The sequence below is a fragment of the Electrona antarctica genome (genome assembly GCF_951216825.1).
Source record: "Electrona antarctica genome assembly, chromosome: 9".
Lineage (NCBI taxonomy): Eukaryota > Metazoa > Chordata > Actinopteri > Myctophiformes > Myctophidae > Electrona > Electrona antarctica.
The window spans coordinates 58,224,479-58,244,017 of NC_136790.1; the positions used below are offsets into that span (position 1 = coordinate 58,224,479).

The following is a 19,539-nucleotide window of genomic DNA, read 5'->3' on the forward strand; positions in this document are numbered from 1 at the left end:
TTCTAAGCCTATCTTAAAGCTTGCTCCTGTTTCCGTATTGAGGGACCTGTGTCGTGAATTGTGTTTGTGTGTCTTACGCGTCTCAGCAGGTCTCTCTTGCTGGCTGAGTTCAGGACGTCGGGGATCTGCAGGTTTGCGTCGACACTCAGACGGTGTTTGGGGGTCCTCGGGAGGCCGGGGTGGGGGGGCCGCGCCGGGGGAGGCGTGCTGTAGGACTTCTGGAGGACGTGTCTCTGAGGACCGCATTTCCCATGAGCCTCCTCTGACTGCTTCAGACTGAGAGAGAAGACATGATGAAATATATCACAAGAGAACTACATTTCATCACAACAGAACTATATTTAATCACAATAGGACTACATTTCCCATGAGCCTCCTCTGACTGCTTCAGACTGACAGAGAAGACATGATGAAATATATCACAAGAGAACTACATTTCATCACAACAGAACTATATTTCAACACAATAGGACTACATTTCCCATGAGCCTCCTCTGACTGCTTCAGACTGACAGAGAGAAGACATGATGAAATATATCACAACAGAACTACCTTTCAGGACAGGTCAGGTCTACATTTCATCACAATAGGACTACAGGACTGCTTGCTCTCCTCCCGGATGGGTGGGCCCATATTAACTCCTCCCAGATGGGTGGGCATATATTAACTCCTCCCAGATGGGTGGGCCTATCTTAACTACTCCCGGATGGGTGGGCCCATATTAACTCCTCCCAGATAGGTGGGCCCATATTAACTCCTTACAGATGGGTGGGCCCATCTCAACTCCTCCCAGATGGGTGGGGCTATCTTAACTCCTCCCAGATGGGTGGGCCTATCTTAACTCATCCCGGATGGGTGGGCCTATCTTAACTCCTCCCAGATGGGTGGGCCTAACATAACTTACTGCTTGCTCTCCTCCCAGGCGCTCCGTCTGGAGTGAAGAGGAGGCTCCTTGGCGTCCGAGGAGGAGGAAGAGGAGGAGTGATGGACCCGGGGAGAGTCCCGCTCCTCCGGAGGTCGTTTGGTCCTCTTCCTGGGCGTGGCCGGCCTCCGGGTTTTCCCTCCTCCCGGGGAGAGGGAGGGGCTTCTCCTCCTCTCTTTCCTCTTGGGGGAGGAGCTACAGGGGAAGGGGGGCGGGGTCGGAGAGCGCGAGCGCTTGCGGGCGTTGGTCCGGGCGTTTCCTCCGCCCGTCTTCAACTCTCCGCCCCTCTCGCTCGATTGGCCACGCTGCTCTCCGCCCCTCTCGCTCGATTGGCTGCGCTGCTCTCCGCCCCTCTCGCTCGATTGGCCGCGCTGCTCTCCGCCCCTCTCGCCCGATTGGCCGTGTTGCTCGCGCTTCCCCAGCGAGCCATTGGCCAGCTTTTTGGCTCCGCCTCCTGACACCTCCTCTCTCTCCTTCCTGTGAGTTAACGTTTCATTGTTTCATTTGAATTATACATTAAATACTAAATATAAAACATTACAAATAGTTCAGATTTTATAATGTTACACTAAATCACATTTTATTATATTAACACTGTGTGCCCACACAACACTTTCAAAATAGTAACCCAGGGTGCCCACTTTTTACATTCATTTTTTTTGACATATTTTGTTTTTTTTGCTAAGACGTCCACAGACGTCTTGGGCACTACATAGCGGGATTTCCCAGGACGTCTGTGGACGTCTTGGGCACACAAATTGTTTAAAAAAAAGAAAGAGTCCTAAACGATTGCTGACAATTATCAAAAACATACATTCACAGCTGTCATAGAAGGCAATAAGATGCAAATTGAGCATCAGTAGAACTTAACTAACAATGATGAATTGATTGATTATATTACATTAATAGTTATTATATTTGTATTTACCTGTCTGTCTGTCACAGGACTAAGACTCACCTGTCTGTCTCCTATTGTGGGTATTGTAGTGTAGTGTATTATATTACCTGTCTATCTGTCTCTTCTTAGCGATGTCGTCCTCTCCAGTAGTGTACTGTAGTGTAGTGATGTATTGTGGGTAGTGTAGTGATGTATTGTGGGTAGTGTAGTGTACTGTAGTGATGTATTGTGGGTATTGTAGTGTAGTGTATTATATTACCTGTCTATCTGTCTCTTCTTAGCGATGTGGTCCTCTCCAGTACTGTACTGTACTGTAGTGTAGTGATGTATTGTGGGTAGTGTACTGTAGTGATGTATTGTGGGTAGTGTAGTGTATTATATTACCTGTCTATCTGTCTCTTCTTGGTGATGTCGTCCTCTCCAGTACTGTAGTGTAGTGATGTATTGTGGGTAGTGTAGTTACCTGTCTATCTGTCTCTTCTTGGCGATGTCGTCCTCTCCAGTACTGTAGTGTAGTGTAGTGATGTATTGTGGGTAGTGTAGTTACCTGTCTATCTGTCTCTTCTTGGCGATGTCGTCCTCTCCAGTACTGTATTGTAGTGTAGTGATGTATTGTGGGTAGTGTAGTTACCTGTCTATCTGTCTCTTCTTAGCGATGTCGTCCTCTCCAGTCTTCTCGGGGAGTCGCTTGGGTTGAAGGAGGCGAGGGTCCTTCTTTAACAAGGGTTCATTGCTCCTCCCTTTAGTGGGAGGGGTGATGATGTCACTGCCCCTCCCTTTGGGGGGAGGGGTGATGATGTCACTGCCCCGCACTTTGGGGGGAGGGGTGATGATGTCACTGCCCCGCCCCTTAGGGGGCGGGACGATGGGCGAAGGAGACTTGGATTTGGACTTTTGATGTTCCGATGACGCCGCCTCCCGCCTTGGGACTCCTCCCCCTGTAGCGATTAAGATCACACGTCACAGTGAGGATGACAACTATAGTTTTATCACCGCAATAATACAACTTAAAAAATGCTCCTTTTTGTTGAACCACATGAACTCCCTGTTCTGAGGAGGAACAGATCAGAAACACAGTAAAGATATTTCCTAGTGGAGGACAGTTTCACCATGACTTAACCCATTCTGGGCGGGAATCCCTTTTGGTGTTTTAAACATTATGTTATAATTTAGCTATTGAAAAATAGCTACGAGCTTGTAGATCTGCTATTTTTGAAAAATCATTAAAATGTGGCGCAAATCTTTGAATACATATTATAATAATATAATAATAATAATAATATTATTTCTATCTATTATCTGCCTCTAGATAAACCATAAGGGTTATTTATGGTCCTCACCTCCACCTTTCTGCTTGTCCACCACCCTGCGCTCCGTGGGGGGGCCCGCCTCTCTCTTGGCGGGGGGCCGCGTGGGGGGGCCCGCCTGGTGCTCCTTGTTGGAGCGGGGGGCCGCGGGGCTGCGGAAACCATGGAAAACATTACGATACATTAATGACAATATCTCAAACAATGACGACGATTACACCATGATGTAACACATGGAATAAAGCACAATACAATCTCAAGACTGGAAATGTAACGATGGTGTTTTTAGGGTGTGATGTAATAAATGTAATGGTGTCTTTAGGGTGTGATGTAATAAATGTAATGGTGTTTTTAGGGTGTAATGTAATAAATAAAGGGTGTAAATGTAATACATTTTAGGCCGACCAGCTGAAGACATCGTGATTGTGTATTTTATATCAAAAGTCCATAAAATTCAAATTGTAATAACTTCCTTTGAAGGAAAATGATTGACAGGGCCTTACCGGGGCGCCGACGCAAGGGGGGCGTGGTCTTTGGGTCGGTGGGTGGCAGCCTGAGGGGCGTGGACTTTCTGCTCTTTGGGGCGGACGCCCGGTGATGAGGAGGGAGCAGAAACCTGGTCTTTGGACCGGGAGCCGGAGCCGGAGTTCCTGTTGAGTCTGGGGTCTCTGGTGACCGGCGGGGGGGCAGCGGGGCTGGGGGGGGTCTGCGAGGGGGGGGGAGGGATGGGGGGGGGATTCAACACAAAGTTCCCAGCCTGGAATGAGAGGGTTAAAAACACACATAATTATTACTTATAGTCCAGAGTTATGGTTACAGTCAGAACTACAGACTCACTCCCAATGTAAACTATGGAATGAACTTCCCATTGCAGTCAGAACTACAGACTCACTCCCAATGTAAACTATGGAATGAACTTCCCATTGCAGTCAGAACTACAGACTCACTCCCAATCTAAACTATGGAATTGAACTTCCCATTGCAGTCAGAACTACAGACTCACTCCCAATCTAAACTATGGAATGAACTTCCCATTGCAGTCAGAACTACAGACTCACTCCCAATCTAAACTATGGAATGAACTTCCCATTGCAGTCAGAACTACAGACTCACTCCCAATCTAAACTATGGAATGAACTTCCCATTGCAGTCAGAACTACAGACTCACTCCCAATCTAAACTATGGCATGAACTTCCCATTACAGTCAGAACTACAGACTCACTCCCAATCTAAACTATGGAATGAACTTCCCATTGCAGTCAGAACTACAGACTCACTCCCAATCTAAACTATGGAATGAACTTCCCATTACAGTCAGAACTACAGAATCACTCCCAATCTTCCACCGCAGTCTGAAAACCCATAGATATAAATGTAGACGCCGTTTCCGGCTCTGGAGCGTATGTCCTCAAGAGAGGGCACGTTGCGTGACGCAACGTGCCTTCCACACTTCCGGCGTACTTCCTCTCCCAGCGTAAATTCTTCCACCCCTCCATCAACACACATCACTCCAACGAACTGCAGCGACCAATGAGGCATCTAGTTTTTTAATATCTATGTGAAAACCCTCCTCTTCAGACTCCATCTTAGCCCGTAGCCCCTCCCCTAGCCTCAACCACCTTACAGGCGAATGCAAAGACTAAAATATCTCATTTAGACATACAGACAGACAGACAGACAGACAGACAGACAAGCAGACAGACGGGTCATACCAGCTGAGCCTTGGTCTGCTCCAGCTCCAGCTCGATCTTCTTCTGCTGCAGCTCCAGCAGCTGTTTCTGTTTGGCTAACAGCTGCTGCCTGATGAGCTGCTCCTGGGTCAGGCTGGCCTCCAGGGAGACCGCCGGAGGGGGAGGGGCCAGGGGTGGGGCCGGGGGCGGAGCCGAGGGCCGCGGGGGGCTGGCCCGCGGAGACGACTCCTCGGCCTGGTCCAATCACAACACAGGAGACATGACGTTAACACTCTAATCGCCCGGGGTTATTTAATCCATTAACCCATTTTGGGCGGGAACCCCTTTTGGTGTTTTAAAGCATTATGTTATACTTTAGCCATTGAAAAATAGCAGATCTACAAGCTCGATTTTTCTGAAAAATCGTGAAAATGTGACGCAAATCTTTGAATATATAATATCCTTTCAGAGCCAAAGTTTTTAACTCAAATATTTGCTTCTGTTCTGGGTCCTTGGAACAACATATTTTCAGATGGGGGTCGGCGGCCAATTTCATATCATTTTTGGGGTCCCTGACCCCAAAAGATTCCCATGAAATATGGAGCACCACTAATGCAGGAACGAGGTATTTCAGAAAACTGTCAGAATTTAGAAGACATTTTTTAAATTTCGACGTCAGGCCTAAATGGGTTAAATCAGAGCCCAGCGATTTATAGCAGCGGAGCACATTTAGCGACGGACCAGGTGTTATCCCGGATGTGGCTGAAGCAGCTAAATGTAGCCAAAACACTCTAGAGGCGATCGACAACGGGAGGTATGATTAATTCTAACGCGACTAGCGACGGGACCGCTAAAACACTAAGGGTTGACACCCTTAGTGTTTTATTTAGCTGCCAGGGGCAGGTGGGCGACCCGTAGTGTTTTATTTAACTGCCAGGGGCAGGTGGGCGACCCTTAGTGTTTTATTTAGCTGCCAGGGGCAGGTGGGCAACCCTTAGTGTTTTATTTAGCTGCCAGGGGCAGGTGGGCAACCCTTAGTGTTTTATTTAGCTGCCAGGGGCAGGTGGGCAACCCGTAGTGTTTTATTTAGCTGCCAGGGGCAGGTGGGCAACCCTTAGTATTTTATTTAGCTGCCAGGGGCAGGCGGGCGACCCGTAGTGTTTTATTTAGCTGCCAGGGGCAGGTGGGCAACCCTTAGTGTTTTATTTAGCTGCCAGGGGCAGGTGGGCAACCCTTAGTGTTTTATTTGTGCGTGCGTGCATGCGTGTGTTGCGTTGCGTGCGGTGCATGCGTGCTGACCTGCATGAGGAAGCGTGGGTTGACATGGATACTGCTGGCGTTGACCGTGGGAGGGAGAGGTTTGATTGGCCAGGCCGGGTCCACCGAGTTGACCCGGACGTCCAGAGCGTACAGCTTCTTCAGCGGGAACACGTCGTCCCAGGTGGAGCGCAGTTTGAACAGAGACTTCCTGGTTCCCTCATCCACCTAGCAGCAACGACAGCCAACCACAAGCCTGAAAAATACACTTAGCAACACAATGACAACCAACCACAGGCCTGAAAAATACACCTAGCAACACGACAGCCAACCACAGGCCTGAAAAATACACCTAGCAACACAACGACAGCCAACCACAGGCCTGAAAAATACACCTAGCAACACAATGACAACCAACCAGAGGCCTGAAACACACGCATGAACCCGTTCAGGGCGGGAACCCCTTCCGGTGTTTTATAAGCATTGTGTTATACTTTATCTGTTGAAAAATAGCAGATCTACAAGCTTGTAGATCTGCTATTTTTTTTAAATCGTGAAACTTTCAGAGTGAACGTTTTTAACTCAAATCTTTGCTTCTGGGGGGGGGGGGGTCCCTGGAACATCATTTCAGATGGAGGTCGTTAGATGGATTACATATAGTTTTTGTGGTGCTTGACATGAAAGACTGGGAAGCACCGATAAAGAAACATGGATTGCGCAGAAAACTGTCTGGATTTAGAAGACCATTGTAGGATCGTCCTCAGGTCCAAATGGGTTCAACTCAAAGACTGTGGCGACTGTGTTCGTCGCCTACCAGAAACTCAACAATGTGCCAAAAACAAAATTAATTTTAAAGTAATGTGGCTCAGTAATGTGCGAAAAACTACATTAATTCAGGCCTTCATGGATAGAAAATAAGTCTTTTTTTGGCGAGTACCTTTAATGCTAGAACACTAAACATATATTTATGTATATATATTTATATCACTAAACACGGGTATATTTTACCCAATGTAAAATATTCCATAAAAAAATATTTCTCATCAAAACATATTGAAGTACAGCAATACATGGCAACTTGAGCTACTCTTCTTTAATATTTCATCATGACTGAAAAAATAAAAAATAAAATAGTGGGGAAAAATCGGTGAAAAACTTGAGAAATGTGAGAATGGTCCAGTGAAGAATAATACAATAAAAAGGTCCATTGTGCGTGTAATAAGGACCTTTCTCTGCCCCACCTCTCTCCCTGTGTTTTAGGATCCAAGATGGCCGCAGCACCAGGAGGGGGTGGGGCGTAGGTGAGCGGGCGGCATCGATGACCTTACTGGGCTGCATTCAAGACACTTGCCTTGTGTCTGACACCTGACTTGTGTCTGAACACAGCTTTGATGGATGTGTTCTGCCCCCCCTCCCCACCATCAAACAAAATGTTTGGTCAAACCATCGGGGCTTCCATTGGACATGCATTGGAGTGGCCATTAAACACAGACACAAGACAAACGCAAGACAGGTGTCTAGAATGTGTGAACGCAGCCCAGTAAGGCCACGCCCTCCTGGTGCTGCGGCCATCTTGGATCCTAAAACACAGGGAGAGAGGTGGGGCCGAGAAAGGGCCTTAATCACCCCAACACCTGCCTGTAAGAAAAAGCAGGGATGTGGGCGGGGAAACAACCCTACCTTCTATGATGTCACTGAGCATCATGAAGGCACTGAAAGACCCGCCCACCTCAGACATCATTATGATGTCACTGAGCATCATGAAGGTACTGAAAGTCCCGCCCACCTCAGACATCATTATGATGTCACTGAGCATCATGAAGGTACTGAAAGACCCGCCGACATCATTATGATGTCACTGAGCATCATGGAGGTACTGAAAGACCCGCCCACCTCAGACATCATTATGATGTCACTGAGCATCATGAAGGTACTGAAAGACCCGCCCTCAGACATCAACATTATGAAAAAATAAAATCACAAAAATATAATTGTCAGGGTGAAATTCACCCTGTTTATTGTTCTAGGGTTAATCATTTTAACAGCTTTATCCATTTGTATGTTGTTGAGCTATTCCAAAATAGCAGATCTACAAGCTTGTAAAGGGGAGCTTTACAACTTTTTTAACCCATTTTGGGCCGGAACCCCTTTTGGTGTTTTAAACATTACGTTATAATTTAGCTATTGAAAAATAGCAGATCTACAAGCTCATAGCACGCCACCGAGTGGCGCACTACAAGCTTGTAGGTCTGCTATTTTTGAAAAATCGTGAAAATATTTATTTAAAGGATTTAAAAGATTTTTTTTTAATTTTGAGGTCAGGCCTAAGGGCCGATTCATACTCCTATTTTACTGCTGTTTCGGCGCTGTAGTGCCGAAATGATTTCGGCTCGTCAGAAATTTTCAGTAGCACCGAAGAGCCGACTTTAGGACGGTCCCCGCCCCCCCCGAACCTCAAATTACGCCACATTGTAGGCTCTACAGAGCCCAACAGACTTTTATTCGGCTCTAAAATAGGAGTATGAATCGGCCCTAAATGGGTTAACTATCTCAAAAATGTTTGGAAACTTTTGATTTGTATTTATTTCTCTTCTCTTCTGCGGTCCCTGGTACAACACAATGGATAAATGTTTCTCAAAATAGTTCAGGGATACGTAGCCATATTTGTTTTTACTATTTTGAGAAACATTTTTAAATTGTTCAACTAGCCGATCTACATGGACACGTTGTGAGCTTGTAGATCTACATGAACACGTTGTGAGCTTGTAGATCTACATGGACACGTTGTGAGCTTGTAGATCTACATGGACACGTTGTGAGCTTGAAGATCTACATGGACACGAAGATCTACATGGACACGTTGAGCTTGTAGATCTACATGGACACGTTGTGAGTTTGTAGATCTACATGGACACGTGAGCTTGCAGATCGGCTATTTGAACTATTTAAAAAAGTTTGAAGTAGTATGAGGAAGTTTAGCAGGGCGTAAATGTACGGAAAAACACCAGAGGTTAAAACATGGAGACGTTTAAAATACAATAACAGTCCATGCTCGGCAAGCAACGCCGCTCTGTCGGCAAGCAACGCCGTTCTGTCGACAAGCAACGCCGTTCTGTCGACAGTACATTAAGGACTTGAACAGCCTTTTGGTGAAAACAGCAAGAGGTTGTGTTCCTTTTCACAAATGAAATGACTAGGAGTTTAGCAGGAGATGTTGGTTCAGTCTGACATGTGTGGCCGGTTAAGACAGATGTGTGGCAGGTTAAGACAGATGTGTGGCCGGTTAACACTGATGTGTGGCCGGTTAAGACTGATGTGTGGCCGGTTAAGACCTGATGTGTGGCCGGTTAAGACAGATGTGTGGCCGGTTAAGACAGATGTGTGGCCGGTTAAGACTGATGTGTGGCTGGTTAAGACAGATGTGTGGCCGGTTAAGACAGATGTGTGGCCGGTTAAGACTGATGTATGGCAGGTTAAGACTCACCGGTGGATTGCTTCCGTGTGCGGTTAGCGTTAGGTCAGGGTTTGGGGTGTCGGACTACTGTGTGTCGGGCTGGTTAGTTTGTCGGACCAAAATGCACCCAGTGTGTACATAGTCATAGTGCACCATTTCAAAGACAGATGTAGTGACTAGGTTATCACAAGAGGTTGTGTGTACCTTTTCAAAAACATAAATGCAGTAGAGCACCGAAGTCCTGACGTCACTGTCAGTAGAGGGCGTCAGTCCACAGGTTCATGTACTTTTTATTTGCATTGTAATCTCCATAGGGGGATTTTAGATCGCCTCATATAAGAACTGTGTTTGAAAAATAAACCGATCACCCCTTTTCACTCATATGGATATGAAGCATCGACTGAAGGTGGAAATGTACAAATATACCCAAAGAGTAACAAAATAAGCGTTAGAAACTTGTCAAACAACCCAGAGACTACATTTCCGGGTAGGGGGGGTGGCTGCATCTGCCCGTCGCACAACAGAAACTGAATGTCACTCACAGCCACTCCCCTGACAGAAAGTCCGGAGTGGTCGGGTTTATTTTTCAAACGCAGTTATGAAGCGACTTATATGAAGCGACCTAAAATCGCCCTATGGAGATTTCAATGCAAATAAAAAAATACATGAACCTGTGTGTTGGTGCCCTCTACTGAAAGTGACGTCAGACTTCGGTGCTCTGTTGCAGCTCTATCTTGAGCCACCCCTTACCGCTCAACTTATTTCCCATTTCACAAACTTAAAACATTTAAAGATTGTTCAAAAAGCCGATCTACAAGCTCACAACGTGTCGATGTAGATTGGCTAGTATTTTAAAATGTTATTAAATAGTAAAAAATGGCAAGTAGTAGTTTAGGGGTAAGGGGTAGTAGTTTGGGGGTAAGGGGTGGTGCAAGATAGGGCGCTATTTTCGTCCATGCTAAACCCGTTATCCCTAAACATATTTGCCTTTCTTTTTTATATTTTGAAAAACATTTTTGAATAGACACATCTACATCAACATGTGAGCTTGTAGATTGGCTATTTTAACTATGTTTTAGAAGCAGAGAAGTTCCTTTTCAAAGACACATACATGCAGTCGTTTTTAGCAGAAGAGAGGGTGTGTGTACCTTTTCAAAGACATAAAGACATAAATGCAGTAGGTTTGTAGCATAAAGACATAAATGCAGTAGTTTTTAGCAGAAGAGAGGGTGTGTTTACCTTTTCGAAGACACATATAAATGAAGTGACTAGGTTTTTAGCAAACACAGCAAGGTATTCTCCTCCCACATTCTTCACTATGGAATCCACTAAGTACAATACGGGCAGCTTCTCCGCGGCAGGCGCCTGGAGGTGAGGGGAAAAAACTCAACAAGTTTACAAGACAACACAGTTAAGACAAACACTTCATTAACATTCAATGTAAAAAGATATATATATATATATATATACTAAAAAAAAGGTTCCGGGAGGAGGGGGAATGGGGGTATTTTAGGGGGCCCCCGGGGGGCCCCTAAAATACCCCCATTCCCCCTCCTCCCCCACATCGCCCCCAAAAATAGGAAAAGTAGAAAAAGTCAAAATGTGCTTCGGGTTCGGTGTCAGTCTGCCGAGTTCAGTAAAAAGGCGATGGAAAAAAACTCCACATCCTAAATCTTCACCCACATAGAATGGAGAAAAACAAAAACCAGTCTTCAAGGAGAAAAAAAGGGGGAAAAATCCGACCAGCCAAATGCAAAAAAATTGTGTTCTTCTTGAAGAAAAATCCACCTTGAAAATGAATGTCCATCAGTTGAAGTTGGAAAAGTGTCTTCTCTCCAGTCAGGAAATGTTTTAGGTTACCTCCAGAGAGAGAGAGTGTCTCTCTCTCCCTCTGTACATTACCAGGGTTTTATCAACCAGTCCTTCAGAGTAAAACCTCCTACGCTAGAATTAAACCCAGGTGAGTATTAATTAACAGCATTAAAGATGCCATTTTAGAACGTCTAAGAGGCCTAAAGGACAGTTCAGATTCAAGACTCGTGACGAGATGATGCGTCGTCACACCTTCTAGTTTATAAACCCCTTCAAACCAGTGGCTGCTGGTTGTGAACCAGTTCTTCAAACCAGTGGCTGCTGGTTGTGAACCAGTTCAAACCAGTATGTTGTTGAACTGGTTCGCAGCAACATGGCTGAAACCCTGAGGTTGGTTCTCTCTCGTCTCCTAATGTATTATTCTCCGCTGTGCGACCGTGTGGCGCCGGATCCATAAGATCACAACGCATCACGATTAGGGCTGTGTCACTATCGTTACATTATCCACCAATCACATTCGGGCTGTGTCACTATCGTTACATTATCCACCAATCACATTAGGGCTCTGTCACTATCGTTACATTATTCACCAATCACATTAGGGCTGTGTCACTATCGTTACATTATCCACGAATCACATTAGGGCTGTGTCACTATCGTTACATTATCCACCAATCACATTAGGGCTGTGTCACTATCGTTACATTATCCACCAATCACAATTATGTGAGATAATTGCAATTATGTATTGCATAATCGTCACAATCATTCCCATGTTGAAATAGATAGATTTTCTTTGTGGAAATAGCAGATCTACAAGCTCAGATGCAGATCGGCCGTTTCAACTAGTGGTGAATTTCAGTATAAAAGGTATTGCATTTATATTCCAGTTATGTTGTCAGATCTGTTATGTGCACCTCTTGTTTACCACGCCCAAAATACCCTCACAAAATATTGTATTCATAATGTTCTAAATTATTTGAGCGACAACTAATCGCCCAATCAGAATGTCCCGATGGTGACGGGCCTAATCACGATGCGTTTATGAGCTTACATAAGATCACTGGAAACACAGGTCACATTACTCTATAGGTCACATTATCCCATGTAACACGGGACACATTACTCTATAGGTCACGTTATTCCATGTAACACCTCGTAGCAAATCTGAAACCTGAACGGCCCTTAAAGAGTTAACTCTGCATTTAGTCCCGTTAACCAACCAGGTGTTGAAATACTGCCTAACCAACCAATCACTGGGCTGCTCCTAGAAGCCCACCAATCACTAGTGAGTAAATGAGGAGCTCGGCACCAGTTTAGAATAAACAACCAATCAGTGAATTAGCAGCTCAGAATAAGAACCAATCAACACTCAGTATACCAAGAAACTGCAACTGGGAAATAAAAAATGACAAAAAGCACATTTCACATGTTTTATTATCACATTTGGGTTTTTTTCTTTTTTTTGCTTATTTTCTTTAACCATCATTGAAACATTTCAAAAATCAATATTTACTGGTGAATTCTGTCAAATGGTAGATAAGTCGTGCGGTCGGTCATCAACTTTAGTAGAAACAGCTATCGATATTACACTACACGTTAATTAAAATGTGCTAACGAGCTACGGAAGAGAGAGAGAGAGAGAGAGAGAGAGGAGGGGGGAAGGAGCTGTGAAACAACATTTAACATTTTAGCTCATTCAACAAAAGCAACAAATACACATTTATTCAATTATTGTCACCATGTTTTTAAAAAGAAAAACACGCCTGGACACTATTTTAGTCTTTAGTTTGAACCAGAATGTCACTATTTTAGTCTTTCGTTTGAACCAGAATGCCACTATTTTAGTCTTTAGTTTGAACCAGAATGCCACTATTTTAGAAGACAGAACTTCAGTCTTTAGTTGGATCCAGATTGTGTCAACATTTCCAACTCAACGCAAAGCTGTAGAATCCTAACCTTGCCTCACCAGGCTTTCCACCACCTCGGAGGAAAGCCTGGTCTGTTTCAAAAGTCTGTATGATCCGGTCGGGAGCGGATGATATCGTTACGTCATGTTGTAGTATTGTTTTGTAGTCGGACAGGCAGGAACAACAGGCGGCGACTTCCTTTTCCCTCAAACAGATTTGTCTCAATAGCATATAGCCTATAGCTTTTTTTGAGAAAAATCGGTTTGAGGGAAAAGAAGTTGCCGCCTGTTGTTCCTGCCTGTCGACTATCATCCGCTCCCGACAGGATCATATACCCAAATGAAATGGTGCCCAGGCTAGTAGAATCCAAGGACTCAAATGAGGAGGTTCCACTCCAGTGGTCAACTTTAGGGGGCTTAAAAGTTAACATGATCTTTATCTTTTATTAAAAAGGACTACGTGACATTCTATCTTTTAGAAAAGGACTAGTTTGACATTAACTGTATCTTTTAGAAAAGGTTTATATTTTATAAAATGTTTTATAAAAAGGTTGACACTATATTTATCTATTTATTTATTTATATTTAGGACTAGGTTGACAACACTATAGTTATCTTTTATAAATGGTTGACAACACTATCTGTATCTTTTATAAAAGCAGGCATTGACGTCTTGATGACATAATCTTTATCTTTTGTACAACCATTGACAGTGAACAGCAGTGTGATTCGTTGACAGTGACCAGCAGTCATAGAACTGAGCTACACCAGGCGTGTTTTCAAAGCGCGTGTGCACGTATATACTCACACGCGCCGCACACACACGCTTGGTGTAGCTCGGCTGTGAATCATTTTTACACACTCACTCAATGTCACACACATGCACGCTCACACAGGCGCGCGCACATGCCGTCTCTCAGCGCTCACACGCACTCTCACTGTCACACACACACACACACAGTTCAATGCCACATTGTCCAAAAAAAAACTCCTGCTCACAGTCAATGTAACAGAACCATTATGATTATTATATGAATACATATTATACATTATAGTCTGTAATACTTGTTTATTACAACAGGAAGGAGTTGGGGTTCCAAATTAATCACCGATTATTATTAATAATAATTATAATAATAGTAATAATATTATAATTATAATAAAGCTCATTGAGTAAACCCTGGAGCATGACGCTGTCGCTGGTCAACGGAAAAGAAAAAATAACAGATCTACAAGCCATCAGCGCGTTGCCATGCTGGGATGAGGGGGGCATTTCAAAATGGCCGGACAATAATATTACCACAAAAACAAAGTGAGCTAGCCCTTTAACACATGGAACCAAATGGACCCGCAAATAAAACATTGTGCCTAATATTCCATACATAGTGTTGTAGTAAATCAGTGTCATATTCTGAAGAAAACCTGGAGATTTAGTTGACATTATGTAGTTATTGGGTCTCGTGATCAAAATTCCATTATAATGGGTGTAAAAACTAAATCTACAACATGCCACAGAGTGACACATGTCCATATATGCACCTCCAGTAGAATTAGACGTGTCTATATTATGATAATAACCACAGCTACGTTATTAAAATACACAGATGTATTTATATTAGGACAATAACGTTATTAAAGTAAATACGTCATCCATGCTACAAGCTGCCGACACGATGCTAACGCTAGCATTAGCATTAGCATCAACACAACAACCAAACAACGACAACATGAATGGAATAATAGAGGAATAAAGATAAGAATAACTGTATAAGAATAAATATTATATAAAGATAAGAACTTAACGCAGAATACTATAATAAAGATAGGAAGGAAGTGGCTTAACTGTCGTTGTTAAAACTCATCGAGGCGCCGCCATATTTATTTATGCATTTAATCTTTAATCTGTTTGCTTATTGTATAAAAAAAACCTAGTCGTCGCTTCATCTGTGTATATAAATAAATAATAAAACCTTTTCGTCGTTTTATTTGTACATGTATAATAACCTTTTTGTCGACGTTTTATTTTTTTTATATCATGTTATAAAAACCTTGCTGATTTGCGCTTCGATAATTGCGACGATATCCTTGGCCGCGTGCAGGTTCTCCTCCGCCAGGATGGTGAGCATGTTGATGTGAGGCTTGGAGTTGAAGGTCAGGTCTTCCAGGGAGGACAGGTACTCCCGGCAGGCGTCCGCGCAGGCCTGGGCCATGGTGGTGGTGCTGGAGCCCGGGAGGTAGCGGGCTCCGTTCCCCTCTCCCCTCCTACTCTCTACAGCCCAGGAGATAGCGGGCTCCGTTCCCCTCTCCCCTCCTACTCTTAATGGCGGACGCGGAGCGCGAGCGGCGGCTCGAGCGACCGAATCGTTTGCTTTACTCCTTTAACACCATTAATAAACAGTCCATATGTGACGACGTCACGTTTCAAATGATAATATCCCGATTAAAAAGCCTCGATATAAACTTATAAAGTGTTATTCTTTAGTATTCTCTAGTATTTCCGTGGTTTCCTCCGAGTCGTCGTGTCTCGCGCTGCTGCTCAGCTGCTGCCTGTTGGAGAATGATGGCGTTCATGTGGAAACAAGATGGTGGCCAACTCCACACCCGGGTTGCCAGATTCTTTGGCGAGAAGATTATAAGCAAACCTATGAACCTATGAAAATGAAAAGAAGCGAATACAAAAATGAGCACTGGAAAACTATGTTGGTTTATATGGAGAGGACGGCGCGTTGTAAGCTTGTAGATCTGATATTTAATTATAATAATAAAAATGAAAAAAAGGGGAAAATGTGGAATATTATTGGATACGTTTTTTTCTTAACAACACAAATCTTGTATTAATCCTTTGGCACCAAATCCATATTATTAATTGACTTGATAGTGTGTGAGAAGCACAGCTTTGAACAACATTTAGGAATTAAGACAAAAATAAGCAACTACACTTTAGAAAGAACAACCACCGACAATAATAATAATAAAACAAGGGTTTATAAGTCGCTTATAAAAAGCAGACATGGCAACACTGCTGCTGCTCGCTGCTTCGACGTGCCTACGTTACGCGATTGCGTCACTTTGCGTCCTCTCCTTCTTTGATGCAGCCTATCTCACAGAATTTCCCCGCCCCCCTTAATACGCCCCCTTTCGGGGTTAGTGGTGATAGCGTGACGTCACTCCATAGACGCTTCATGTTAACAGAGGTAATTTAAGAAGTCTACAACTTTTGTTTTCTCAAGGTAAGGTTTGTTCTATCTGTTCGAGCTGATTTACCATATTGTTTGCTTCATAATAATATTGGTCTGTCACATTTTTACATTAGAAAATGTACTTAGATTCTCCAGAGAAAAAAACGTGTAAATGCCCATGTTAAAGTCACCACTATTTACCGGAAGTGGGCGTGAAAAACGGGCTGTGAGATAGGGTCCGAAGGGCATGACGCCAACCACCATAGAGTGTTATTATTATTATTATTATTATTATTATTATTATTATTATTATTATTATTATTATTATTATTATTATTATTATTATTATTATGTTTATTACTCATTTTCATTCAACATTGATCTATGGTATGTTTCATTCAACATTGAACTATGGTATGTCAGACTCATTAGAGTTGTCGTGTGGAAATAAACATCACACCTGTGTGAAGTGAGGGGCGCTCTTATCGTCATACATCATCACATTCCGGCCAATCACAATTGGAGTCTTCACTTTTCTGTCCTCACTTTTTGAGGGGCGCTAGCCCCTCCCCTAGCCCCTCCTATATACAGGTTTAATGTTTGTCTTTAGGTCAATGCCATTGACACTGAAGGGAAAACTTTTGTCATATTGTCTCTTTATTGTTAATGGCTAGGGTTAGGGTTAGGGTCACCGGCTCCCCTGATTGGCCAACCCAACTCATTGGCTCCCCTGATTGGCCGACCCAACTCACCGGCTCCCCTGATTGGCCAACCCAAAACATTGGCTCCCCTCATTGGCCGCCCCAACTCACCGACTCGCCGGTGCGGCACAAACGTCACGCTTTTGCGTGACGTTTGTGCCGCCGCGGCCTATATCAGCGCGCGGCGCCGCGCCACTCGGACAACCATTCTTTTCCAGAAAGAAGAAGTTTCCTCATGCTGAGCTGGACGGTCCACCTGAAAGGGCCCCGGAGATTCCTCCACGCTGCGGTGGCAGTGGGTCACAAGGTGTACTCGTTCGGAGGACACTGCTACGGCGAGAACGACACCAAGAAGATCGACGTTCACGTCTTCAACACCGTGTCGCTGCGCTGGACCGAGCTGCCCCCCCCGGCGGCGGCGGCGGCGACCAGACGGGAGCGAGAGCACCCCCTGGAGGTGCCCATGCGCATGTGCCACACGGCCGTGCTGCTGGAGGACACCATCTACATCTGGGGGGGGATCGTGAACACGGAGATCGAGGAGGTGGACAACGGGCTGACCATCTACGGCGACAAGTGCAACGTGCTCTACGCCTTCGACGTGGACACGCACCGCTGGTTCAACCCCCGGGTCAGCGGCACGGTGCCCGAGGCACGCTGCGGACACTCGGCGTGCGTCCTGGACAGGAACATGTACGTGTTCGGAGGGTTCAACCTCCTCAAGGGATACACCAACGACATCTACAAACTGGACACCACCACCATGGTCTGGTCTCTGATCAGCACGCAGGGCAAGCCGGCCCCTCCCTCCGAGTGGCACTCGGCCACCGTCATCGGGAGGAAGATGTATGTGTTCGGGGGCCGAGGGGGCGACGGCCACTACAACGACATCAGAGCCTTCAACACGCAGACCAACTGCTGGCTCAGCACGCCGTCCGCCAGACTCCTCCCCGAGGGGAGGCGGGGCCAGTCCGCCTTCGCACACAACGGGGAGCTGTACATATTTGGCGGCAACAACTTCAATGACCTGTGGAAGTTCAACCCGGAGAGCTCGTGGAAGCAGGTGGAGCCAAAGGGCAGCGGGCCGTGCTACATGTCCTGGATGTGCTGCTGCATGGTGGGAGACCGCATCGTGCTCTTCGGGGGCAGGCAGACGCCCGGCGACCTCTACATCCTGGACCTGAGTCCTAGTCTGAAGACACTGTGCAAGCTGGCGGTCATTCAGTACGGTCTGGAGCACGCCGGGCTCCCGCACGACATCCGGTGGGAGCTGGCCGCCATGGCGACCGCCAACGGCACCAGGAAGCCCCCCCAGATACCACCGCCGGAGGACAGCGGCAGGGAAGGCTTGGTTCCAGGAGGCGTAAAAGACGAAACGGACAGACCGAGAGCTCACCACCATTAGAGGAGACTCCCTTCAGTCAGACGGGAAGAGAGAGCAAGAGCACAGGAGTGTGCTCAGTGAACCGAGCAGCAGCAGGACAAGATGACGCTGTGGGAGCCGACCCAGGGCTAGGTTTAGCCCCTAACCCGACCCAACCCGACCCGACCCAGGGGGAGGTTTAGCCCCTAACCCGACCCAACCCAACCCAGGGCAAAGGGTTAGGTTTCACCCCTATCCCGACCCAAAGCCAGGAAAGGCAAGAAGCGCCACCTACGTAGATGCACTGTGGTGCGACCCCTTAGTTAACAACATTGTAGAGGCCACACTCAAGGCCCTGATGTGAGACAGGCGAGGGTGGAGGGCAGCGATTCACAAGTCCAGAGTTGGTGTTGGCTAGACTAAGACTACACTCTCGCATCGCGGAACATCGCATGACAATATGAGCACATGAACACGGCTGCAGAAGACGAATGCAAAAACAGATGTTTAGGACAGTTGAGGAAGAGGACGTTCAGAAAGCAGATGTTTGAAGTGGGAGGAGCTTCAGAAAGCAGATGTTTGAAGTGGGAGGAGCAGAGCTGAACTAGAGAGCAGAGGTGGAGACCGCTGTGGTTTTTTTAAGTGTGTGATGATGATTTTTTTTTGTTCTTCTTTGTTTTGTTTTTTTTGTTCCTATTTCAGGCCATATTTCATATGTCATATTTCAGGCCAGTGCACAGGCTACGGGATCTGCACCCCAGAGACCCAGGGCACCCCCCTGAACCCCTAACCCTAACCCAGACCCAGACCCAGAGCAACCCCCTGGACCCCAGACCCAGACCCTGGACCCAGAGCACCATGCCCGGCCAAAAAGAAAGAAATACCAGACTATTGCAAGTAACAACAGCACCGATTTAGTGTCCACGGAAGGCTGCTGAAAGTAAGAAGACTGGTGAAACAGTGTCCAAACACGCCAGGATGCTGAGGTGCTCAGACATAGGGACATACAGGGAAAGAGGAGATCGGCACACCGTTTTAAAAGCTCCCAAAACAATGTGATACCTGA

At 45.6% G+C, this 19,539-nt stretch overlaps 2 protein-coding genes across 3 annotated transcripts in view; one reads left to right on the forward strand and one right to left on the reverse strand.

Moving 5' to 3' along the window:
* The window catches only part of pcf11 (PCF11 cleavage and polyadenylation factor subunit), a 28,933-nt gene extending 13,408 nt beyond the window's left edge, over positions 1–15,525 (reverse strand). For both annotated transcript variants that reach the window (XM_079511332.1, XM_079511331.1), the window contains exons 1-9: positions 15,279–15,525; positions 10,749–10,874; positions 6,098–6,283; positions 4,841–5,053; positions 3,631–3,884; positions 3,161–3,279; positions 2,452–2,758; positions 905–1,399; positions 78–276 (exon numbers count right to left, since the gene is read on the reverse strand). In XM_079511332.1, coding sequence (XP_079367458.1) covers positions 78–276; positions 905–1,399; positions 2,452–2,758; positions 3,161–3,279; positions 3,631–3,884; positions 4,841–5,053; positions 6,098–6,283; positions 10,749–10,874; positions 15,279–15,440 — 2,061 coding nt within the window. In that variant the 5' untranslated portion in view covers positions 15,441–15,525. The remainder of the gene's footprint in view (positions 1–77; positions 277–904; positions 1,400–2,451; positions 2,759–3,160; positions 3,280–3,630; positions 3,885–4,840; positions 5,054–6,097; positions 6,284–10,748; positions 10,875–15,278) is intronic.
* A 1,820-nt stretch (positions 15,526–17,345) lies between these two features.
* On the forward strand, positions 17,346–18,515 carry LOC306930101 (kelch domain-containing protein 3-like; the record flags this gene model as incomplete). Its single annotated transcript, XM_079510844.1, has 1 exon — positions 17,346–18,515. The coding sequence occupies one exon, from the start codon at positions 17,346–17,348 to the stop codon at positions 18,513–18,515; it is 1,170 nt and encodes a 389-aa protein (XP_079366970.1).
* Between the last annotated feature and the right edge of the window lie 1,024 nt (positions 18,516–19,539).